At 55.9% G+C, this 25,715-nt stretch overlaps 1 protein-coding gene across 1 annotated transcript; it reads right to left on the reverse strand.

Moving 5' to 3' along the window:
- Positions 1–21,541: 21,541 nt before the first annotated feature.
- On the reverse strand, positions 21,542–23,647 carry LOC100821017. Its single transcript, XM_003572206.2, has one exon. The coding sequence runs from the start codon at positions 23,645–23,647 to the stop codon at positions 21,542–21,544; it is 2,106 nt and encodes a 701-aa protein (XP_003572254.2).
- Positions 23,648–25,715: the final 2,068 nt, after the last annotated feature.

Consider the following 25,715-nt stretch of genomic DNA (forward strand, 5'->3'; position numbering starts at 1 on the left):
GCAGTGGCTGCAGCCGTCTCCTCAACGGCGACGTCCGCTCCGGCAGCGGCCACCGACCTGGCGGTGGCGGCAGCGACAGCGCCCTTGATCGTAAGAAGATCGAGGGCATTCGCAGTGGCTGCAGCCGTCTCCTCAACGGCGACGTCCGCTCCGGCAGCGGCCACCGACCTGGCGGTGGCGGCAGCTCCCGGGGTGCCCGTTGGTACCCCGATGGCATCCGCGGCAACAGGGGCCGCGAGTGCCTCAGCGGCGGTCCCTGCCTTGGCGGCGGCCGTCAGCTCCACGGCGGGAACCGGTCCCGGGGTGCCTGCCGGTACCCCGGCAACACCATCACCTGTGGGGGTCACCGGCGCCCCGGCGACGGCCTTCGCCCCGGTAGCAGGGGCCTCCGCGAGCTTGGCGCCCGGCGCCGCGGCAGCATCGCCGTCGACACCCGGAGCTCTCCGTGTCACGACGATAGCCCCCGAAGTCCTCCTCGCACCCGGAGCTTGGGGGGTCTTCCAGGGTTTCGCGCTGCGGCGCAACCCCCCGAAGTCCTCCTCGCCGATGGGCGCCAGCAAGAGGGCGAGGAGCGATTCCCCGCCCGGCATGCCAAGCAAGAGGACGCACGCCGACATCGGTGGCGCCGCCGACCCCACGGCCACGGGGGTCCGCAGCGGCGCGGGCGTGTCCTTTGGCGACCCAGCCCCGACAGATGCAGGGCCGGCACCGGGTATGTCTTCGTTGATTCCCTGCAACTGCTATTCCTGTTAGCCAAACTCACGAACATACCTTCTCTTTCTGCAGCCAGCGGCAGCTCGCCCGTGGCAAGACCCTTGGAGGCTGCCCCGGCAAGCCCGACGGCCACTCAAGGTAACCGACGCGGTCGCCCTTGTTCGCCTTCGATAGCACCAGCCATCACCGACCCTCATGCTCCTTCATGGTTGCAGGCACAAGTGCGCCCGCGCCCAGAACAGGCACGGCCGTGGTTGACCCCGACTCGGTCGTCGAGGCCGCGGGGGCGGAGGTGGAGGCGGAACCGGCTCTCACGTCCAGCCCCGCTGCGACGGACGCTGCGGCAGCAGAGGATACCGTCGGCGCCGTGGCGGCTCCTGGAGACGCGCCCGAAGCCACGGACGTGGTAGGCATGGGCTCACCTGTCGCCCGACAGGAGGCAACGCCTGCCGGGAGCGGGGAGCCTTCTCCAACCCCGGTGTCCCCGAGCGCAGGCGCGGGGGAGGCTGCCGGGGAAAGACGGCAAGGCCCCCGGGAGCAAGTTAGCGATCCCGCGCCCAGCCCCACTTCGGCAGCAGGGGCTTCATCATCCTCGGCGAGGTGCGGGAGGCCGTGGAGAGAGAGCGGCACGAACTCTCCCGGTTGCGCGAGGAGGCGCGTCTCGCCGAAGAGGAGGCGCGGCTGGCCCGGCAAGCCTTGGAGGCTTCCCGGGAGCCGGTAGTCCCGGAGGCCGAGCTCCATCGGCAACTGGAGGTCCAGCGCGCGGAGCTCCAGGAAAGGCTTGACACGATGGCGGCAACTCTCGAAGCGTCCCGGAAGGAGCATGCCGAGGTGCTCGCGACGGCCCAGGCGCGGCTGGACGAGAAGAGCGAGCTGATCGCCAACTACCGCGGCGAAATCCAAGGCCTCCGCGTCCTGCTGGAGGTGCAGGTCAATGCTGCCGAGGACGCAGCGAGAGCGGCGGCTCAGCACGAGGCCAAGCTCAACTCCGTCAAAGGCAAAGGCCGGGCTTGAGGACGAGTTGGCCGCCGTCCGGGAAGAGCTCGCCAAGGCCGGCGAGGCCAACGCGACGAAGGCCTTAGAGCTTGCGAAGCTGGAGGGCCGCGTCAGCAAGGCCAAGAAGGCCGCGCAAGATGCCCGAGTCCATCACGGCACGCTGATCGGGTAGCGGCAGCTCGAGACGGAGAAGCTGGCGAAGATCGCCCAGTCGCTGCGCGACCTGCTGCCCAAGTTCGAGCTGCAGGCGGCGGAGCTGGACGGCACAGACGTGATGATGCTGATCCCCTTCTTCTCTGACTTGATGGGGAAGCTCGGGGCGCTCGATGTCTGGATCGCAAGGTATGGCGCCAACGAAGTCGCCAACTTCGCTCGGGAGGTTGCCGAAACAATCCTCCCGCGGATCCATCTCCGGGACCCGGAGTTCCCCTTCGAGTCTCTGCTAGATGCTTGGTCCGACAGCGAGGACGAGCCCACGCACAACCAAGCAGTGCGCGAGTTCGTCGACGAGGTCGTCGAGCGGATGCAGATGAAGCCGGAGCTTGATCCCCCCGCCGACCCCTGGCCGAAGACGGCGACAACTAGTTGCCGCAGTCCCCAGCTGTACCCGTTGCTTCCACTATACCTTCTTCTGTTTGCTTTCCCTGCAAGTATGGCGCTTAGCGCCGTTTGAACAATGACCTTTTGATTAGTCCATGTAATCGTTCGGTACTTAGTCAATCAAGCTTGTTAATTTGCTCAATTTTTGTCCCTTGTTCTCGAGGCTGTCTCGCGGGGTGGTTCCCTTAGCCTTTGCGTGTTTGGCCTTGTGTTGCGGGGGACTCACGCGCGCCTCACCCTTGACCAGACCCGGGACCCGGGGCGCACCCGTGGTGCCAAGTGGTAGCGGGGAGCCACTCCACTTGCGGGGTAACTAATCCAAGCCTTGCCCCTCTGGGACGGACCCGCGAAGCCACACGGGGAGCGCACTCCCCCTGCAAGCGTCCCTTTTAACACTCCGGCTACGCGTGGGATCTGGGGACGCACCCAGCGGGACAGTGCTCAGTTTCATTTAGCACTTAGCGAATTCAGCGTTCATGTTCAGATACTTAGCTTTTCCGTTCGGTCCAATGTCTCATGACGCTCGGCGGTAGAGTGCAAACGGGGCCCTGCCTTGGCAGGAAACCACCTTGGGTACCTGTTCCAGGAAAACGATATCTGAGGGATGCGGCAGGAGTGCGGGGGCAGGATCGCCGCCCGCGGCAACCCCCGCCGACGATGCTACCACCACGCTCACGCGGCAACCTTCGCCTTCAGGGATGGACCCTGGCTTTCAGGGAGGAACCCTGGCTTAGGAGGACTCCACCCCGGGAGCAGCCGCAAGACGGCTATAACATCCTCGCCGCCAGCTGCGCCCCACCCTGAACGGCGAGCACGGGTGGCGAGGAAGTTATAGCCTCCCAGCGACAGCCCCCGCAACTGGGAGAACCTAGTTTCTTTCTGGGGAACTCGTCCCAAGTGGTGCGACACCCCTTGTTGCCCGGGGGCAAAACTGCTCGAGGGCCGCGGCAGGGACGCGGAGATGGGCCGGAACGGGCGACGAGTGCCGGCACCGGCGCCATCACAGTGTCCTCGCAACGACCCGCGCCCGAAAAGGCTCTCTCGAAGGGAATGTGGCCGGGCCTCTATGATAGTGCACCCGTCGGCACAGAGCACAGATGGCATGCACTACCATAGAGTCTCCGCGGCAGCCCCTGCTCCTTGCGGAGGTGTCCCATGGAGGGGGGCGACAAGGGCATTGTGGCAATGCACCCCGTCAGCGCCGGACGCTGATGGGATGCACTACCACAGTGCCTCTGTGGCGACCCTCGCCCTGGAGCCGCCCACTTGAGGAGGTGCAACAGGGGCACAACCGCAGTGCACCCGTCGGTGCAGGACGCCGATGGCATGCACTACCATCGTGCCTCTGTGGCGTCCCTCGGGGCGGGCTCGATGGGGTGATGCCGCAGGGGCGCGATGGCAGCGAACCCACCGGCGCTAGGTGCTGGCGGGAAGCGCCACCTCCGCGCCTCTGTGGCACCACACGCCCTAACGGCCCCGAACCCGGCTTCGCTCTGAGCCGTTCCATGGTTGGGGCGCGCCTTTTATAGACGCGGGAGGGGGGTTTGCCACGGCACGCGACGGACTCGCGCAGCACCGTCGCACCCTTCCCTCGAACGCGGCGCAGTTTCCGCCGCCATGTTTACCAGGTAACCGTGGTACACGTGGTGGCAACTCGTCAAGTCCGAAGCCTCGGAGTGCGGTGAGCCCCTTGTGTTGCAGTCCTCCTGCACCACAAGGCATCGGAGTATGGTGCGACCCGTGGGCAGCTCACGGGTACCACAATGTACAAGATTCCATCCTTCCCTACGGGTTAGACTCCTACCAGGCCTGAGGTGCTGCAAAACATTTTCGAAACTTACGAAAACAAGCAACACAGGTAAATCAGATAAATCCCTCCTGCTTCTCCCTCCTGCTTCCCAGCCCCCGGGCACAAAGGGGTCGATGCCAAATTTGGATGTGAGCATTTCCTTTCCCAGGCGCAACGACTGCGCGGTGCAAGCTGCGGGAGGCCCGGCAACTACCCGTCCAATGCTGCACGTTGCAGGAAGCCCGCCAACGGCATGTCCCGCGATGCACGTTGCGGGAAGCCGGCCAACGGCATGACCCGTGCCGAAACGATCCGGCAACTGGTTTTCGTTTCGGGGCAACGGCAGCCCCTTGCTCACAACCAAGTATGGAAAGGCACCTTTGTGCACTTAAAGCAGGAGGCAAAAGAGGGGAAAAGAGGCAAATGAACAAGGCAAATCCAAAGCTCGGGGGCGAAACACTTATCTTTATTCACGATTAACTAGCGGTTTACACACCGGGGCTGCCCGGTTACACTAGTTCGAGAGGTATGCATCGGAGGCATCACCTGAGGGTCGGGCTCCGCCGCTTCACAGGTAGAACTTACGCAAGTGCTCAATATTCCAGCTATTGGGCACCGGCAAGCCGTCTTCGGTTTCCAGGCGGACAGCCCCCGGCCTGGTTACCTGCACTACCCGGAAGGGGCACTCCCATTTCGGAGTCAACTTGTTCCCGGCCTTCGTTCCTTGTATCCGGCGCAGGACAAGGTCTCCGTTCTCGAGCCCCCGGGAACGGACTCGTCTGTCGTGATAACGACGGAGTCCCTGCTGGTAGCGTGCGGCTCGCACAGCAGCCCGGCATCGAAGCTCTTCGATGAAGTTTAGATCCTCGACCCTTTGCTCGTGTTGGCTGGTGTCGCCGTACGCGCGTACTCGGGGAGATCCGTACGCGCGTACACCGGGCGCTGCACCAACCGCGTCCGCGGTGCCGAGGTTGCCGACTCGGGGGCGGTCCCCGGGTCTGAAGCTGTTGCAGGAGGCCGCTCAGCCCCCTGCCCCGCCGCCCCAGTCCCCGGGACGTCTTCCTCCCTCTCGGCAACCAGCACCGAGCTGACCACCTGGTCAGTCGCCGCTAGGTAGAGTAGCAGCGGCTCGCCCAGCTTGGGGGCGACGAGGATGGGCGGCGACCTCAGGTACTGCTTGAGTTCCTGGAACGCCGCCTCAACCTCGGGAGTCCAGTCGACTGGACCCTTCTTCTTCATTACCCGAAAGAAAGGCAAGGCACGCTCGCCCAGCCTGGAGATGAAACGTCCCAGCGCGGCAACACAGCCGTTGAGGCGTTGGACATCCTTCACCTTGCGGGGGCCTCCATCTTCTCGATGGCTTCTATTTTGGTCGGATTGGACTGTATCCCCCGGTGTGAAACCAAGAAACCCAGAAGCTGCCCGGAGTTGACACCGAAGGTGCACTTATCAGGGTTCAGCTTGAGCTTGATCCTGCGGAGGTTGTCAAACGTCTCCCGCAAGTCATCAACCAGCGAGTCCCTACGCTTCGATTTGATGACGATGTCATCCATGTAGGCCTCCGCATTGCGGCCTAGCTGGGGCCCCAAACATTCGCGCAGGGCACGTTGGAATGTGGAGCCCGCGTTCTTCAACCCGAAAGGCATGCATGTATAGCAATTGTAGCCAACCGGGGTGATAAACGCTGTCTTTTCCTCATCCTCAACCGCCATCTTGATTTGATGGTAGCCGGAGAAAGCATCTAGAAAACTCAGCAAATCACAACCAGTGGTAGAGTCAACTATCTGGTCGATACGGGGTACAGGGAAGGGATCCTTGGGGCATGCACGATTAAGATCGGTAAAATCTACGCACATGCGAAGCTTATTCCCTGCTTCGGGTACTACTACAGGGTTAGCCAGCCAAGTGGGGTACAAAACTTCCCTGATCGCCCCGGCAGCCCTGAGGTTGCCCACCTCTTGCTTGATGAAATCTTTCTGCTCTTGTGCTTGCCGCCGGATCATCTGCTTGACGGGGTGCGCATCCGGGCGCACTGCGAGCCTATGCTCAATCACCTCCCTGGGGACACCGGGAAGGTCCGACGGTTCCCAAGCGAACACGTCGGTGTTATCCCGGAGGAAGGTGACGAGGGCACTTTCCTATTCGGCGGTCAGGTTCGCACCGACGGTAACGGTGCGCCCCTTGTCGTCGGCTTGGAGGGGCAGCTTCTTCGCTTTGGCGGCCTCCACCCGGAGCCCCTGCCCCTTGCCGGGGCGCGAGCTCGAGCCTGCGCCTCCCCCGGCAAGCCCTTGCGGAATGGCACGGGCCTTCTTCGTCGCCGGGGCTTCACCCGTCGGCAGCTGGAGCTTTTCCACTAGCCTGGCGGACAGGAGGTTAAGCCCCGCTCCGTTGTCCACCAGCACCTTGGTCACTGTCATATTGCTAATGATCGGCGAGACGACGAAGGGTATTACCCCGGAACCCAACTGTCACGCTGGGTGATCGTCGGCGCTGAAGGTGATCGGCACGTGCGACCACCTCAGCGGCTGCTGCGGCTTCGCATTCGGCAACAGCGCGCACACGTCGCGGGTGAAGCGCTTCACCGCGGCGTGCGATGGGAGAGCGTAAGCTCCCCCATGAATGTAGGCGACGCCACGAGGCTCCTGGAAGCCCGGTTCGTCGCTGCCGGTATAGTCAGACTCGCGCTGCTCCTCAGCGCGCGCTCTGTCGCGTCCCCGAGGAGGGCGTTCCCACCCAGTGAGGGGCTGGCCGCGTCCCCCTTGGGGTTCACCCCTACTGGCACCACCGCTGGCCGGCCTCGGACCCGCTCTGGGGTCGTTCGGGCAATCTCGGGAGAGATGCCCGATGTCACCACAATTGAAGCAGGCGCCGGCGGCGCGGCGCTCCTCGGGGCGCTGCTCCCGCCGCTGCTTGATCCCTTGCAGAACGCGGCAACTCCGCGCGTCGTGGGTGGAGTTGCTGTGGATGGGGCAGCAGGGCGTGTCGCCCTGCTTCCCACCAGACTCTCCACCCGGCAAGGCCTTCTTCGCGGGCCTCGCGGCAGGAGCCCCCGAGTCCGCAGCGAGGAATTGCTTCCCGCTGCGCTTGCGGCAACCCTTCTTCTGCGAGCTCTCGCCAGGGCTCGCGGCAGGCTGGGCCGCCAGCTCGGGCGCTAGGCGCCCTTCCTCGGCCATGGCGCATTTGTGCGCCAAGGCGTACAAGTCCTGCATCGTCCGGATCCGATGCGTGCTCAGCTTCACACGCATCTTGGGATCGCGGACGTTGATGGCGAAGGTGTTGATAATGGCGGCCGCCTCCGCCTCCGGGATGGAATAGGAGAGATTGGAGAAGCGGTTGACGAAGGCCCGCAATGTCTCCCCCGGTTTTTGCACGATAGTTTGCAGCTCCGCCATGGTTCCCGGGCGCTTATAGCCGCCCTGGAACGCGCTCACAAAATGCTCGCGTAGGTCTGCCCAAGTGGCGACGGACCCGGCGGGCAAGTTGAGCAACCAGGTTCGCGCTGATCCTTTCAGGACCATCGGGAACCAGTTCGCCCTGACCTTGTCGTCAGCGCCGATGGCATGCATGCCCAACGTGTAGGACAGGAGAAAATCTTTGGGGTTGGCGGTCCCGTCGTACATACCGAGCGCAGGCGCTCGGAACTTACGGGGCCCCGTCACCCGCGGCAACTCGCGCGTGAACGCGGTGCAGCCGTCCTCGAGGCCCATGGGAGCGTCTTCTTGCTCCTCTGGGTGTGAGCGCTCCACCTCGCGCCTGCGCCGGCGCTCCAAGCGCGGGCGCAGATCCTCCTGCTGGCGGGCATTCAAGATGCCACGCGCATCGCCCCCCAGAATGGTGGGCGATGAGTTCGAGGACCCCTCCGGGCCCCCGTCCCCTGGGCCTTGCTGAGGAGTGGGGGGGTTCTCCCCCTGTCGCGAGGCGGGCGGCGCGTCTTCGTGCTCTGGGTTCCGCCCGTGGCCCGTGCCTCGCGGGGCGCCCTCGCCTTGCGCCTGCTGAGCGGCCAGGGCGAGAAGCGCTTCCAACTCCTCGCCCCACGTCTCGTGCGCCGGCGTGCCCTGTTGCAGCTCGTACCGCACCATGACGCGCGCGGCGACGATGGCTTCAGCCGGGGTTCACACGGGGGCAGCCGGTTCCCTGAACGGCTGCGTCCCGCCCTGGCCCCGGACGCCTCCGGGTGTGCAGGGTGCGAACCCCCAGGAGTTGCCCGTGACGCGGCATGCTCCTGGTGCCGCTGCCACGGGGCGTCCTCGGGCCGTGCGTGCTCGCTCAACTGCCCTCGGCACTGGGGGCAGCCGGTCCCCTTGGTCGATTGTCGGCCGACGGTCGAGGAGGCGGCGGAGGCAGCTGCGTTTGCTGCACCCTCGAGGGCTCGAGGTTCTCTTGAGCCCCCGACTCGGGTCGTACGTCGTGCGACCGCGTGTGCGCTGCTGGGGCCTCACGCGGGTCTAGAGTCACCAGCCCGCTTGGGGGGCATGCTGACTGGACTCGTCGGCGAAGAAGAACGAAGCCGATGCCGATGGAAACTCCTGCTGCCGGCGATCTCCGGCGTTGTCCACTCCCGCGCCCCCTACCTGGCACGCCAGATGTCGTCGCTCGGTGCTCCGACACCGGGGGCGTGCGGCCACATCCCCCTTTTACGTTCGGTAGGGGCGTCTGGGCGGAGACCCGGTGATCGCCGGCACGGCCGATGAGGCCCTACAGGGCCGGTGAGACCAAGTGCTAAGGGAGTGCGCTGATACAAGAGCAAGTGCACACACGTTTTTTACACAGGTTCGGGCCACCTGGAGGTGTAAAACCCTACGTCCTGCCTGTCTGAACTGATATAGACTGCGGATCAAGTGTTTACAAATTTTGCCGGGCAAGTTCCCGGGCTTCCTCTCAATGTCTAAGTGCTCCCTACTGCTCTCCGCTGGCTGTCTACTGGAACCTACTGGCCAACTTACTAACCTACCGACTGTCTAACTTCCTAACCGTCTAACCCCTTTGACCGTTGGCATGGGTCCTCCTTTTATACACAAGGGGATGCCACATGTGCCACGGTGCATGAGCTACAGGTGTCCAACGGGGAGGCACGCAACTCTCCCCGGTGAGCTGGTGGCATGCATAGGTGCCACCTCCGCTGCTAGGGGCCTAAGACCCTAGGGTAGGATTAGACAACCACTGTTCCTTGGATCGGACGGGTAACTACCCGTCGGTTGGCTCGTTTACTGAGCCGCACGCCTTACTCCTTGCCTTGGTGGGACCATGCGTCCCGCGCTCGCCACGCGCCCGCGCGGCGCTGTTCACCGCGCTTCATGCGCAAGGTGGGGGCATGCGCCCGGGAACCTCCAGTCCCCGCAAGCCAACCCCAGGAAGCACCCGGGCCCAACGCACCCGGGAACCTCCTCCCGGGAAGCTGAGCGGCTTCCCGGGAGGTGCCCAAGCGGGAATATTCCCCGAAGCCCTGCGAGCCCCTTTCGGACTGGTAGCTTGCCGGGGAGCTCATAGACGCTCCCCGGGATGAGACCTTCCCGGGGACCCGGGAGAGGGGCCCACGCGTCGCACAGCGGTGGTACCCCGGGTGCCACTGGCACGACACTTGCTGGCGTAGCTCGAGCCCTCCGTGTGGCTGGGGTGTGGGTTGCGGCTTGCGGGTCCATCCCGTGAGCGCATGCTTGGGGGTGGCTGTCCCGCAAGCAGAGCGGCTCGACGTTGCCGCTTGACCCCAGGTCGGCACTGCGGGTCCGTCCTGGGTCCCTGGTCGGGTTAAGTGTATGGCGCACGAGTCCTGGGCAACACAAGGCATAACACATGAAGGCCGGGAGATCCACCCCGCGAGTCAACCCCGGGAACGAGAAACAAGCATTAAGCAGAACCAAAGAATGAAATTCTTAAAAGCAGCAAACAATTACATGAACTAACATAACATTAATTGTTTAAACGGTGCCAAGCGCCACACGCGCAGGAATTAAAGACAAAAACGCGAAGATAAAAACAGGACCGGCAGGGGGCTGCGGCGACTAGTGGCCGGCGCATCCCACTGGGGGCTGCGGCGACGGGTTGCCAGCGCCGCCTGCTGGGGGCTTTGGCTCCGGCTCGGGCTCCGGCTTCCTCTGCATCCGGTTCACCACCTCGTCGACGAACCTGCTCACTGCCTGGCAGTGGGTGGGGCTGTCCTCGCTGTCGGACTAGGCGTCCAGCATCGTCTCGAAGGGGAAATCCTGGTGGTGGAGGTGCACCCGGGGGAGGATCGTCCCGGCGATGTCCCTGGCACACGTGGCGATCTCCTGGTCGCAAAACTTGGAGATCCACACGTTTAGCACCCCGAGTTTCCCCACCATGTCGGAGAAGAACGGGATCAGCGTGCTGACGTCCGTGCCGTCCACCTGCGCGGCCTCCAGCTTGAATCGTGGCAGCAGGTCGCGCACCACCTTGGTTATCTCGAGCAGCTTCAGGGTCTCCCTCCGGCGTTGCTCCACCAGCGTGACATGGTTGCTGCGCGCCAGCGCTACGGCATGCTTAGACTTGCAGAGGAGGTCCACCTGCCGCGTGATGTCCTTGGCTTTGGGCACGTTGTCCTCGCCCGTCTTGATGAGCTCCTCCTGGGCGGCGGCCAACGCGGATTCGAGCTGGGCGCTCCTCTCCCTTGCGGAGTTGAGCTCCTTCTCCCGTCGCAACGACACCGCCGCCTTAGACTGCTCCTCCATCTTAGTGCGCAGCCCCTGGAGTTGAGAGAGGTAGCTGCAGACCAGCTCGCTCTTCTCTTTGAGGCGAGCCTGGGCCGTGGCGAGCACCTCCTCGTGCTCCTTCCCGGCCTGCGCGTGCACCTCGGCCAGCGAGTCTAGAGCCTGCCTGTGCTCGGTGCGCTGGGCCTCCAGTTGCAGGTGGAGCTCCGCCTCGGGGATGACCGGCGCTGCAGCTTTGTCCTTGGCCTGCCGGGCCAGGCGCACTTCCTCCTGCAGACGGGAGAGCTCCTGCCGCTCCCTCTCAACGGCCTGCCGCACCTCGCCAAGCTGGCCCTTCGTGAGCTCGTGGCGCTCCCTCACCTGTATGAAGGAGATGACGAACGCCAACTGCTGATCCTTGATCGTGTCAAGGAGTTGGTGCCCCTGGTCGTAGATGCTCGGGTCCCAGGTGATTGGGTCCCAAGTTGGCCCGGCGAGTATGCCGGAATCCGGGTCGAAGGAAGCAGTGGATGATGACGAGGCCCAAGCCACCACTGTTTGGCCGGGGAGGGCGTCGTCCATGCCCGCGCTCGCGGCGGAGCCTCCTGTTGCTCCCCTGCCGCAGCCTCCTCCACACCCGCGCCCATGAGTTGCGGGGATGGCGGAGTTGCCGTTTCCCCAGCAGGAGGCGCCTCCTGCAGGTTGACCGCGGGATCCGCGTCCCTGGCCTGCACGGCCCGGGATGCGCTGCCAAGCTTCGCCCCGGTAGCAACGGCGGGCGCCGCCACCGTTGCGTCCGCCGCGGGGGAGGTGGGCGCAGGAGCACCTTCCGGCTCCTCCCTCATCCCAACGTCCTCGGCGTCAGAGCCGAGGTCAACCACCACCACGCCCGCTCCCGTTGCGAGCACGGTCGGGACTGCGACAAAGAATGAAGTTAGAATTCAGAAATAAGGTGGGTCGCCCAGCGATAAACGCAAGGGGGCTTTGAGTGAATACCTTGCGGGGCTACCGAACTTGCGGGAAGAGCTTCCTCCCCTCCCGGACCTTCCGCTATCATCGGGTCGACTGCCGCGGGCTGGATTTTGCCTGCGAGTTTAGAAAGCGGCACAGTTGTAGGTAAGCGGATGGGATTAACATATGCCATGGGATCAGGGAGGGGATCGGTACCTGCTACTGGCTCCTCCTGTACTGGAATTGGGTCGGCAGTGGGCGCAATGGCGGCGCCACTGGGACCCGTGATGGCCGGGTCGGTGCTGTCGCCGGTTCGGATGCGCGTCCTCTTGCACGGCGCGGTAGGTGGCGAGTCGGTTCTCCCCCTCTTGCCGGCTCCCGACGGGGTGCCATCCTTCGGGGGGTTGAGCTTGAACTCGAAGTCCCGGAAGAGCCCCTGCTTCGGCGGGGCCGTGGGCGCCCGGGGGGTTGCCGCAACTCTGGGCGTCTCGGAGGCCGCCGCGGCACTAGCGGCCATTGCGGAGGTGGCCGCCGCCGCGGGCACCCTTGACCTTCATAAGATCAGGGGCGCGTCATCATCCTCCTCCTCCTCCTTGTCCGCCACGGGGATGACCACCTGGGTCCCTGCGACCTGGCCCGCCTCTTCGTCGGAGGATGGGACGTCGGGCCATCTGACCTCTGACTCTCCCCCGCTCTCCTCGAGCACCCGCTTCCTGTTGGGTGCAGGCGGAGGGGGACGCGGGGTCCGAGCAGGGGAGTTGACCATTAGCCCCCACTCATTGTAGGGCGGGTAGGCGGCGATGATATCGTGCAGCCCCGGAACGCCGACGTGGAGGGAGAAGACCCCCGGCAGCAGCTCCGTGACGGGGACGTCCTTGCCGGTGATCCCCTTCACCCACACTTGGATGGCCTCCGGGTCCACGCCCCCGTGCTGGAGGCGTGTCTTATTCCCGGACCCCGTGTACATCCATGCGGGGCGGGAGCGAAGCTGTAGCGGCGCGATGGTAGCGGTTCCGCCAGGTCGAGATCGGTGAGCCCTGCTAGCCGCAGAGCCTTGATCTTCGTGAGGATGGAGAGGTGCTCGGCGTCACGGTGGTAGCGGTTCCGCCAGGTGTCGCTGGGCACCGGCATCTTGGTGGGCGTGGAGATGAACTCTTCGGGTTCATCCACGCGGAGCCAGCACCAGTCCGCCCGCCACAACTTCTCTATCTTCTTCTCCGACCGGACGATAAACTCGATTTCATCTGGTCGCGGGCGCGGAACACCACCCCTGATGACATCGCCCCCTCTTGCTCGATGCGGGGGTAGAAGTAGTGCCGGAATAACGCCACTGACGGCATTACTCCGACGAACGCCTCGCAGAGGAATTGGAAGAAGGCAAGGAGAAAGAGGGAGGTGGGGTGGAGCTGCGCCACCCGGAGCTGGTACACCTCCATGAGCGCATGGAGGAATAGGGAGTACGGAGGCACCAACCCGGCAAGGATGAAGCGTGCGAACACCCGGAAGTCGTTTTCCTGGTGGTCGGCGCCGGCGGGGAAAATGAGGGTCTCCCCGTACTCATTTAAGCGCGAGGCGACGGCGTGCCGGATTTTGTCCAGCGCCTCGCCGTTGTAGCCGGGCCGGAAGAAGGTGCATGAGGCCCTCAGCTCCCTCCTCTTTTGGTCCTTATCCGAGACATGCTTCTGAGAAGCCGTCTCACTCCTGCCGGTTGCAGGCCTCTTGGAGCCTTTCCCTTTCTTGAGAGCGGGTGTAACATCCCAAAATTTCAAACTTTTACATGTGCATTGCATCCATGAGCATCATGCCACAATTGCATATTTGAATTCAAAATTTGAATATCAAAAAGGCTTTAACAGACTTTGTTTACACCCATTTAAGCTTTGGACTTTCAAACCAATAGGGTTTATGTATAAAAGGGGTATATTGCATATATAAGCTATCCCATAATTTTTGGATAATTATTTGGAGTTGAAAAAGTATTTTATTTAAATAGATATATATAGCTCTAAAGGCATTTATAGGGCAAATGTATTTTTATATATTTTATTTTGAGGGGAAACTACTCCCAAAAGTTGAATCATGGTAGAACATGATTTTTACAAATTTTCTAGAATTTATTTGGACCAATTTGGAGTTCAAAATCAAAAGATATCAAAGAAATAAGAAAAACAGAAAAAGAAAAGGGCTAAAGGAAAAAAAAAGAGAAAACCGGACCGGCCCGGCCACTTTGGGCCGAACCAGCCCAGTCCGACCACGCCCGACCGCACGCGAGCCGGCACCGCCAGCCTGGTCCGCTCGTGCACGCGCCCGCTGCCACTGACAGGTGGGGCCCACCTGTCAGCAGCTTCTTCCCAAGAAGGAAAGCCCCACGCCCGCCACGCGCCTTCCTTCTTCGCCGCCGCGCGCCGTCACCGCCGCAATCTCCTCCTCCACCTTTCCTTTTGCAGCCCCGAGCGCGTCCTTTTAAGCCCCGCGACCCCCTCTCTTCTTCCCCTCTGCTCCCCCTCGCTATCACGCCGCCAGGCCGCCCCGATTTCTCGCCGGAGTCCGACCGCCCGCGCCGCCGTCCCGAGCTCCCCGCCGACGAACCCGTACGGCCGCGACGCCATCTTTCCCCCTATTCGCTCCCTCTCTCTCTCGCGCACCCACGGACGCGCCCCGTTTCTTTTTCCGTGCACCGCAGCGCCGCCCCCGTTGACGCCGAAGCTCGCCGGCGCCCATGCCCGCACCGCCGCGCTTGTTCCCGACCTAGGCGCCGCTCGCGACCCCGCCTCACCCCGAAAACCGCAACATCGACCTCGCCGTGCCGCGCCGAGCGCACCCGTGTCCTCCCTGACGCCCGGCGTCCACCCGAACGCCGCCCGCCTCCACACCCGAGCCGCGCCGCCGCCGGATTCCGTCGCCGGAACCATAACCTCGCCGGTGAGCTCCTCGATCAATCTCGTCCGTCCGTCCATCTCCAACGGTGTAGATTAGATCTCTTTTATTCCACTTAAACGAACCGGTCTGCACCAATCAGGAGCCGCCATGTGTCACTGCGTAAATAAAATGAAAATCTAATTTTTAATCCCCCGGAATAATTAAATGGCACTTTTGCAGAAAAGCCCCTGTCTTTTCAAATGATCATAACTTTAAATCTGTTTGGCCAAATTTAGTGATCCACACCTTTTTGGAATCCTTAGGATATGTAGAATCTTTTGGCACTGTCCATTTTCAAATTTGAATACTTGAATCACATTCAAATTACAGATTAGGGTTTTATACCATTTAAATCGTAACTAATTATTTGAAGTCCTTTTTGAATGAAACCAGTGCCCAAAATTTTGTTTTAATGTACTCTGTCCAATGGGACAGAGAAATAAATATTGTGAATTAAATTGTTTTGCAGATGCAAATAAAACCTCATTTTAGGGTTTAAACCCTAGCTTGTGTTTTAGCTTAAAAACCCTAATTGCATGTGCTTAAATTATCAATGCCTTGGATCAGTAGATCACCCAAATAAAATAGACCAAACTCATGTCACATGTTTTGCATTGCAATATGACATACATATTCTTTTGCTTGTATGGTGTGTTTATGTATACATTGTTTCTATTGTTTAGTTTTCTCGGAGAGCGAACTGTGTGATTGTGAAGAGTGTTTGAATACCAACTACTGTCAAGGCAAGTTCACTTTGATCATATCCTATTACTGTTTTTTTTAAATACTTATGCATTAGAGTTGTTTGTAGAAATGCAGTGATAGGACTATTACTCGTACTTATGCTAGCTATGCTTGACCTACTAGCTATAGGGTTACCTTTGCCATGAATCCTCCATCAATAGCCATCGTGATTAGTTCTTGCTTAGCCCTGCTATGTTAGTATACGTGGGAGGGAATCTCAATCACTGTGAAATGATGTCGTGGAGTATTTTGGAAACTTGGCAAAAACAACCCTAATGAACCGTCCTGGGTGGGCTGCTTTGAGTATTCGGATGTCGTGACGTTAGGTCCATTTCTATGGGTTCCTCTGAGTCGAGTTCCTGTGCATTCAGGAATGGATCGTCCATGGACGTCTGTAACATCCCAAAATTTCAAACTTTTACATGTGCATTGCATCCAGGAGCATCATGCCACAATTGCATATTTGAATTCAAATTTTGAATCTCAAAAGGCTTTAAAAGATTTGGTTTGCACCCATTTGAGCTTTGGAATTTTCAAACCAATAGGGTTTATGCATAAAAGGGGTTTAATGCATATATAAGCTATCCCATAATATTTGGATAATTATTTGGAGTTGAAAAAGTGTTTTATTGAAATAGACATATGGCCCTAAAGGCATTTATAGGGCAAATGTATTTTTATATATTTTATTTTGAAGAGAAACTACTTCCAAAAGTTGTATCATGGTAGGACATGATTTTACAAATTTTCTGGATTTAATTTGGACCAATTTGGAGTTCAAACTCAAAAGATATCAAAGAAATGAGAAAAGCAGAAAAAGAAAAGGGCTAAAAGAAAAAAAAAGGGAGAAACGGATCGGCCCGGCCACTTTGGGCCGAACCGGCCCATTCCTCACGCACGCACGCGCGCCGCCCTGCCCAGCAGCGCCCCGCGCCGCGCCCGCACCCGCTGACAGGTGGGGCCCACCTGCCAGGGGGCTTCTTCCCCGGAAGGAAAGCCCCGCGTCCACCGCGCGCCTTCCTTCTTCGCCGCCGCGCACTCACCGCCAGATTCCCCTCGCTCCGTCCCTTAATCCTCGAGCCCGAGCGCGTCCATAAATAGCCCATGCCCTCCTCTCTTCTTCCCCCTTGCCCATAAACGAACCGGTACGCACCAATCAGGAGCCGCCACGTGTCACTGCGTAAATAAAATGATAATGTAATTTTTAATTCCCCGGAATAATTAAAAGGCACTGTAACTTCAAATGATCATAACTTTAAATCTGTTTGACCAAATTTAATGTTCCACACCTGTTTGGAATCCTTAGGTTATGTAGAATCTTTTGGCACTGTCCAAATTCAAATTTGAATATTTGAATCACATTCAAATCACAGATTAGGGTTTTATGCCATTTAAATCAATACTAATTATCTAGAAGTCCTTTTTGAATGGAACCAGTGCCCAAAATTTTGTTTTATTGTCCTTTGTCCAATGGGACAGATAAATAAATATTTTGAAATTAATTACTTTGCAGATGCAAATAAAACCTCATTTTAGGGTTTAAACCCTAACTTTTGCTTTTGTTCAAAAACCCTAATTGCATGTGCTTAATTATCAATGCTTTGGATCAGTAAATCACCCAAATAAAATAAACCAAACTCATGTCACATGTTTTGCATTGTATCATGGCATACATAATCTTTTGCTTGTATGGTGTGTTTATGTATGTGTATGTTTGCTTGATTGTATAGTTTTCTCAGAGAGCGAACTGTGTGACTGTGAAGAGTGTCTGAATACCAACTACTATCAAGGCAAGTTCACTTTGACCATCATCCCATTATTTTATTATGCACTAGATTTTATTAGTTGCATTGTCAGGATTATTACTGTATCTATGCTAGCTATGATCTGTCCTAGTAGTATAGAATACCCTTGTCATGACCTTACCACCAATTGCCATCATGGTAGTAAAATGCTATGCTATGTTAATATACGAGGGTAGTATTATTACAATGTGATACTATTGAATTACAATATGATTTTCCTAGTGTATGGCAAAACAAGTAATTCAATGAATCGTCCTGGGTGGGCTGCTTTGAGTTTTCGGATGTCGTGACGTTAGGTCCATTTCTATGGGGCCCGCTGAGTCGTCTCTCCGTGTGATTCGGGAGCGTCCATGGTCGTCTCCCCGTGCGATTCGGGGAGCGCCTGCGTCACAATGTGGGATGCCACCCGGGATAATCAGAGACTGGACTAGTTTCCTGTTTAGTAGCTTCCAGTACAACCACATGATATTATGGGCTCTGCCAGGATGGATGTAAGAAATATGAACCTGGATCCGAGGTGACAACGGTATGTAGCAGTGTAGGTTGGAACGCGTCCCTCAGGTGGTTTGGGGGAATATGTTCTGAAAATTCCTGTAATCGATGCCGTTGCTACTCCACCTGGAGGACAGCAAGGGATTAACACGTCGATTTCTTGTGGGTAAAGTGTACCACCTCTCGAGACTGTCAAACTAAGTACTTAGCTGTGTCCCCGGTTATGGACGATTATGAGCAACTAGATATTGGGGCTGTAAGGAAATTCTCACTCATTCCATTTTCCTAATAAAACGAATGGATTGAACTGGGTAGAAGCATTGATGTTTCTACTCAATGTGCCTAGGTTAATAGGAGCATGGGTGTTTCTACCCCGTGCCCAATAGAATTCAAAACTATTTGTCTAAAAATGATAAGATTTGAATAATGATGCTTTTATGCAAAATAGCCAAACCCCACTTAGCCAAACTATGCATGTAGTTGGTAGGTCCTTTATAACTCTAGTGAGCTTGCCAATACATTCAAATGTATTGACCACGTAGTGGCTGCAATTAACAATGCAGGTGGATCCGACGATGAGTGAGGTTCGTCGTTTTGTCACGGGTCATGTGCTTATATTCCAACATGCTCTCTCCTCTGGGAGTAGATGAGGCCCTTTATGCTCTGTCTTTCCACTGTAGTTTTATGATACAATGTTATCATGGTTTGAACAATATTTGTTTATGCTGGCCTAGGAGGTCATGTGAGTTTGTAAGTACAATTTAAGTTCTGGATGATACGATGTAATAAAGTACTTTTGACCTTTGAATTTTGGTATTACATCTTGAAACTGTGTGTGCTAGTGAGTCGATTCAGGGACTAGCACAGTAAACACAGAGATCGAACCCTAGTAAGGGGGAGGATCGCTTCAACGTCTCTCCCGTGGATTCGGGGAGCGCCTTCGTCACAATGTGGGATGCCACCTGGGATAACCAGAGACTGGACTAATTTCCTGTTTAGTAGCTTCCAGTACAACCACTTGGTAATATGGGCTCTGCCTGGATGGAGTAAGAAATGTTTACCCAGATCCGAGGGATTGTACTGAGGTAGTTGTGTAGGTGGGAGCGCGGGTCCCTCAGGTGGTTTGGGTAAACATGTTCTGAAAATTCTTGAAGTCGATGCCATTGCTACTCCACCCGGAGGACAGCAAGGGATTAACACGTCGAATTCTTGTGGGTAAAGTGTACCACCTCTCGAGAGTGTCAAACTAAGTACTTAGCCGTGTCCCCGGTTACGGACAATTATGAGCAACTAGATATTGGAGCTGCAAGGAAAGTCTCACTCATTCCAACTTCTTAAATAAAATGAATGGTTTGAACAGGGTAGGGGCACTTGATGTTTCTACTCAATGTGCTCTAGATTAATAAGAGCATGGGTGTTTCTACCCCGTGTTCATTAGCTAACAATTATTGTAACATTCCAATGTAGTAAGATAAACTATGTTTTGCTACCACGCCATAAAGCCTGAACCCCACTATACCTCAATTGCATATACTTGGTAGGATCTGTTATAACTTCCAGGTGAACTTGCCAATACACTCAAATGTATTGACCACATAGTGGCTGCAATTAATAATACAGGTGAAACTGACGAAGAGTGAGGTTCGTCGATATTCTTTGGGTCATGTGCTTACATTCCGACATGCTCTCTCCCCTGGGAGTAGATGAGGCCCTTTTTACTCTACCTTTCCGCTGCAGCTTTATGATACAGTGTTATCATGGTTTTGAACATTATTTGTTTATGCTGGCCTAGGGGGTCATGCAAGTTTGTAAGTACAATTTAAGTTCTGGATGATACGATGTAATAAAGTACTTTTGACCATTGTATCTTGGTATTACATCTTGAACTGTGTGTGCTAGTGAGTCGATCCAGGGACTAGCACAAATAAGCACAGAGATCGAACCGTTGTGATGGGGGGAATCGCTTCAGCGGGGGGCGCCATGAGAGGTGTGGGCGAAAGCTGGCCGGAGGCAAGGGTGCGAGGGAGATTGGAGATGAAGGGGAAAAGCTGGGGGGCTAAGTGTTTGCTCCCTAGCGTAGCGGCAGGGTCTTATAGCGCCCCGACGCCGAGCAACGGTCCCGTCCGCCCCCTACGGGTGCGCTGGGATAATTACACCCTAAGGGGGGATAACGCAAGGTGTAGCCTTAACTACCCGTGTTTAGTGTGGAGGTTAAGACAGAAATCTCACGCCCACTACTCTGCATGTAACGGCAGAGCCCCTGAAGCCGTGCATAAGCAGGGCCCCGAAGCGGCTCGAGACCCACGCGTCGGTTAAGGGCATAGCCCGGCAACCGACCAGGGAAGGTTCTACCCAGGAATAGGCATTGCCGGCCCACGCCCGGGGGTTACTGTTGCACCAGTGGCACCCGGGGTACCACCGCTGCATGACGCGTGGGCCACCTCGCTTGCCCCCCGGGAGGATCGCACCTCGGGCAGCTCCGCACAAGCTGCCCAGCAAGTCGCCAGCCCGGCAGGGCTAGCCGAGCTGCGGGGGTTGCCTAGAAGGGCAGCAGGAGAAATCCCGCCTGGGGGCTTCCCGAGAAGTTTACTTGCCGGGAGGGTGTTCCCGGGCGCAAGTGTCCGTTACAAGAGCAGGAGCAACAGCCGCACCACGTGGCCGCTCGGCGGGCGCGCTACGCACAGGACTCGTCAGGACGAGGAGTGAAGCAGACGCCAGCATTAAATGCTCCGACCAAAAGGAGATTCCGCGTCCTTTCAACCTACAGTGACCCGCCTGGGGTAAATTTCAGGCGCCTAGACCCCTAGCTGCCCTGGCTCTCTGCTCGCCATTTGTCATCCATGCACCGTGGCACTTGTGGCATCCCCTTCAGTATAAAAGGAGGACCCCCGTCAACGGTCAAAGGGTTCGGTTCGTCCAGACTCACGCTAGCACAGGCCAAAAACAGCAAGTAGTACTTAGCCAGAAAGAGAGCACCCAGGGACTCTCCCCGGCAACCTGTAAACCCGAGTTCACAGGCTAATAACAAACTCAGAAGCAGGACGTAGGGTTTTACACCTCAGGGTGGCCCGAACCTGGGTAAACGATCTCGTGTACATTGTGCTCTTACGCTTCGCATTGGTCTCGCCGGCGACCGCCGGGGCGATCCCCGTCGCCCACTGCCGAACCTCAAAGGGGGTGCCCAAGCATCCCCGGTGTCTGAGCCCCGTGCTACGACAGGGTACGGGAGGAAATAAACTTGTGTGGCTTGTTGAGCCACAATATATACATCCTCGCATTCGAAGACACTATCTCGTTTTACTTCGACTAGGCCAATTGTGTCATCCTTGTTAACGTGTTTCAGATCGATCCAACGACATTTGAATACAACGACCTTTGGAGGTTTGGGGTCGCGGTATTGTAGTTCGTATATCTCCTCAACCCTTCCGTAGAAGTCATGTCCACCGCATTCTACGAACACCCCGGAATTTGTTGAGGTTTGATTGGACCGATTGAGCTCATACCCTATTGTATGGAATCGATATCCATTGACGTCGTAGGATTTGAATGAACCGACCTTGACATCAAAACCATTGGCAATTTGTCTCAATTGGGAGCTCATAGACACATCTTTGTTAGCCTACAGGTTTAAGCAAAAAAGCTTCATGTATTAGTTGCACGCAAGGCCTCTAGGTGTTGAAACAACTAGGAGCCAAGAAAGAAAGTACTTGATTTTGGAACCACTCAATGAAACCGGATCCGGGGCCATTTGGACCATCTCTAAGAAGGGCATCATGTTCTAGAGGATCGGGTTTTCTTGTTCGCTTCCAGTTGAGTTTAGTGAATGTGCTGACACAATGAGAATAAGATGAGTTAGAGACAAACTTGTGATCAATTGCAAAGAGGAATTATTTACTGGGCACTTGCTTGATGTACGGCTGGACTTCGTCGAGGTTGTTCAAGATATATAGCGTAAGGGATCGCCACTCTTGGTAGGACAGGGTGGCTGTTTTCTTGGCTTTAGAAGTTCCAAGTTGCCCTCTGAATAGGCTCAACTTGGACTCATCTTCAGGGTTGCCAAGATTGTAGCGGGAGACCGGATTATGCAGCGTGGCAATATCGAAGCTATAGTAACTCGTCGTTGCTTTTGACACTTCCTCGAGATGGCTTGCCTCCCATATGCATGCTTCACCTTTAGCTTTGTTTTTTACTTTAGCTCGAAGGGTCTTCATAAATCTCTCGACGGCATACATCCAACGATGCTGCACAGGGCCCCACATCCGTGCCTCGTACGGGAGGTGGATAATTAGATGTTGCATCGTCACGAACATGCCCAGCGGAAAGATCCTCTCTAGCTTGCATAGCAACACGGGAGCTTGTTTTTCTATTTCTTCTAGCAAGGTGGGGGATAGTTCTTTAGCACAAAGCCGGCGGAAGAAATTGCTCAACTTTGCCAACACCCGCCAAATATCCTCCGACACATAGCCTCGAACCATCACCAGCAGCACACGCTCAAGCCATATGTGATAGTCATGATTCTTGAGGCCATTGATTCGCATGGTGCCAAGATTAACTCCCCTCTTTAGATTAGCTGCATGCCCATCAGGAAACTTCAACCCTTTGAACCACAGGTGTTCCATCTTTTGGTCTCTGTCGAGAGCGAACGGGGCCTTTGGCCTGATGTCTGACCTGCCTGGCACCTTTTTAATGCTTAGCTGTGGTCTATCGCAAAGTTCTTCTTGATCTTTTCTAGCCTTCGGATTATCTTTCGTCTTGTCAATAATGTTGAGAATTGTGTTGAAAAGGGCTTCGGCGACATTCTTTTCGGTGTGCATCACATCAATACAATGTGGAGGAATAATGTCTTTGAAGTAGGGGAGCTCCCAGAAGCATGACTTGTGAGTCCAGTTGTGTGTATCACCATACCCCAGGAACTTGTCAGGTTGTGTCGGGTCGGGCACAAGAGCATCCAGCTCAGCAAGAAGCTCAGAACCGGTGCGATAACGGGGTGGCCCCTCTTCGACGAACACACCTTTCCTGAAGTTCTTCTTGTCTTGTCTGAACGGATGGTTAGGCGGGAGGAATCGCCTGTGCAGATTGAAGCAACAATACTTGCGACCATGAGCGAGCCGATAGAACTCCAGATCAGTCCCGCAGTGTGGGCACATGAACTTCCCCTGCAAGCCTTTGCCGAAGAGTATAGATCCCCCCGGATGGTCATGAATGGATAACTGGAACCAGATATGCATCCTAAAGTTTCTCTTGGTAGCTTTGTCGTATACCATGATCCCTTCCTCCCAACCTCTTTTCAACTCCTCCATCAGGGGCCGCATATACACATTAATGTTCTTTCTTGGATATTCTGGTCCTGGAATTATCAGCGCCAAGAACATGTACTTCCGTTGCATTATCATTCCGGGAGGAAGATTGAGCGGAATTACAAACACTGGCCAGCAGCTGGATGGGGCACTCGTCATGCCAAATGGAATGAACCCATTAGTTGTGATGGCAACTCGAACATTCCGAGGCTCCGTGGCTTTCTCCGGATACTTCCGATCAAAATCCTTCCATGCTTCGCCATCCGACGAATGTGTCAACATCGGCCAATGATCCTTGTCGTATTTGTATTTCTTCCCCACTTTGTGATACGTCACAGCTTTGCCAGGCACGTCGGATAGCATCATCCGGCCAATTCTTTCTGAGAATGGAAGCATCCTAAGAACTTTACGGGATATTTTCGACTGCACCAGACCCTTCCCGTGGTCTACCTTGACATACCTAGAGAAATTGCACTTGGCACAATGCTTGGCATCCGCGTATTCTCTGTCAAACACCGTGCATCCATTTGTACATGAATGTAGGCACTGAGCCGGCAACTTAAGTACACTAAGCATTTTGTTCGCCTCGTACATGCTTTTAGGCAAAAGGTGGCCTTCCGGGAGGAGACTACCGATAACTGCCATCATCACATCAAACCATTCTCTACTCAAGTTGAACTGGGTCTTCACAGCCATTATTCTAGCAACGGCATCCAGCTTATTGACCTTTGTGTGAGCATGCAGATCTGTGCTTGCCTCCGCCAGCATATCAAGATAGGCAATAGAGGATGCCTCCGGTTCTTCCTCCGTTGGAACGCGTGCTTCCTCCAAGTCATCCTGGAACCCCGTATCATTGTCGTCCGTGCGCCTTCGCACGACCTCCTCCCTTCCTCTATCCTCTTGCTCACCATGGTAGCCCCATCAGGTATAGTTTGGCGTGTACCCGTACAACACCAAGTGATTGCCCATATCATCCTTTGTGTGTCGTGTCTTGTTATTGCAACGACTGCAAGGGCACCAAGCACGCTCTTCTCCTCTAGCAAATGCAACCTCCAAAAAATCTACCGTGTTTTTCATCCAATCATCATCCCGGTCTATCCGACTACGGCGGCCACTGTACATCCACCGACGATCAGCCATTCTCTGCTATTTTCAGATACCACATGACACCAAAGGGATACACGGTTTAATAATGCAACTAGCAACACAAGTAATTAGTTTCGTCAAATTAATTACGTCACATATTTTATTTGTTCACTGAAAAGGGCATGTGCTGAACTATTCCACTAATGGGTAAGGATAGATCCTAATCCCACCCGACGGTGTGTAGATTGGGCCGTTTCCGTGCTCTAGTCCGGTCCGAGACGAAATTTCGGCAGCACCTCCCCGCTGTTCTCCAAATACACGTCTTGACAACAAGCCAAGAGAATGTGCATCCGGAGAACAAAGGGGAGATGCTGCCGAAATCACGTCTCGGACCGGACTAGAGCACGGAAACGAACCCAATCTACACACCCTCAGGCTGTCCAAAAAATGTGGACAATCCGAAAGAGTTACGCTTATAGATATGCAAAGACTTGCATATCTATATACGTAACCCTTTCGGACGGGAGATGCATAGGGTTACGTGACTTTGACATTTAAACTACAAGTGTCATCAGCTCGATGGCAGGGACAGAGCAAAAGGAGAAGGCGAGATAGAGGGAGATGCTCACCAAGCTACACCGTAGACGAAGTAGTCGAGGTCGAGGTCGATGTCACCTACATGAGCATGAACATTTTATAAGCATTCAAGCATACATGCATGCACATTCGCAAAGAAGCATACATTTTATAAGCATACATGCATGAGCATGAACAGTTTATAAGCATACAAGCATACATGCATGCACATTTTCATCCAAGCATTTTATATACAAATAAGATACTAAAGCTACTATACATTTTCATCCAAGCATTGTATACATTTTCATCCAAGCATTTTCTATACAAATAAGCTACTATACATTTTATACAAATAAGCTAAAGCTACTAAAGCTTTGTATACAAATAAGCTACTAAAGCTACTATACATTTTCATCCAAGCTTTGTATACATTTTCATCCAAGCATTTTATATACAAATAAGCTACTAAAGCTTTGTATACAAATAAGCTACTATACATTTTATATGCAAAAAAAAGAAAAGAAAAAATACCTTAGGGAGAGGGGAGGAGGGGAGGCCGGCGGTGGGGGAGGTGGGGCCGGTGGGGAGGGAGGGTGGAGGCGGGGGAGAGGAGAGGAGGGGGCGGCGCGCCGGCGGGGGAGAAAGGACGGCGGTGGGGGGGGCGGCGGGCGGCGGGGGAGGCGGCGGATCGACGCGGCGATCGGAAGGGTTAGGCACGAGAGAAGGAGAGGGAGTGACAGAGAGAAAGGGAGATAGGGTTAGGGGAGATTTTTTTTTTCATAAATCTTTGCCGGCGACCCGATAAAAAGCCGTCGGCATAGGTGTCTTTGCCGGCGGCCCTTACTAAAGCCGCCGGCAAAGACCATTTTTCCTTTTTTTTTCTTTCCTTACTTATTTACATCACAAACTTGGGATTTCTGGCCACTTTAATTTGACTTACTGTTTTACTAGAAAATGTGTGCAAGGAAAACCAAAAATTTAACTCAAGTCCTCGCTAATTTCTGCTCCGTCGATTCTAAATCAGACGTCACCCTCTCCTGCGGGCCTCTTGACGTCTGCGGGCTAGCTTTTCACCAAAACTTGGGTTTTCATGCCACTT

Source organism: Brachypodium distachyon, chromosome 3 (assembly GCF_000005505.3).
Source record: "Brachypodium distachyon strain Bd21 chromosome 3, Brachypodium_distachyon_v3.0, whole genome shotgun sequence".
NCBI classification, from domain to species: domain Eukaryota; kingdom Viridiplantae; phylum Streptophyta; class Magnoliopsida; order Poales; family Poaceae; genus Brachypodium; species Brachypodium distachyon.

Bases quoted from the DNA above. Each gene is read 5' to 3' on its own strand.
- LOC100821017 (XM_003572206.2), bottom strand. From the start codon at position 23,647: ATGGCTGTGAAGACCCAGTTCAACTTGAGTAGAGAATGGTTTGATGTG.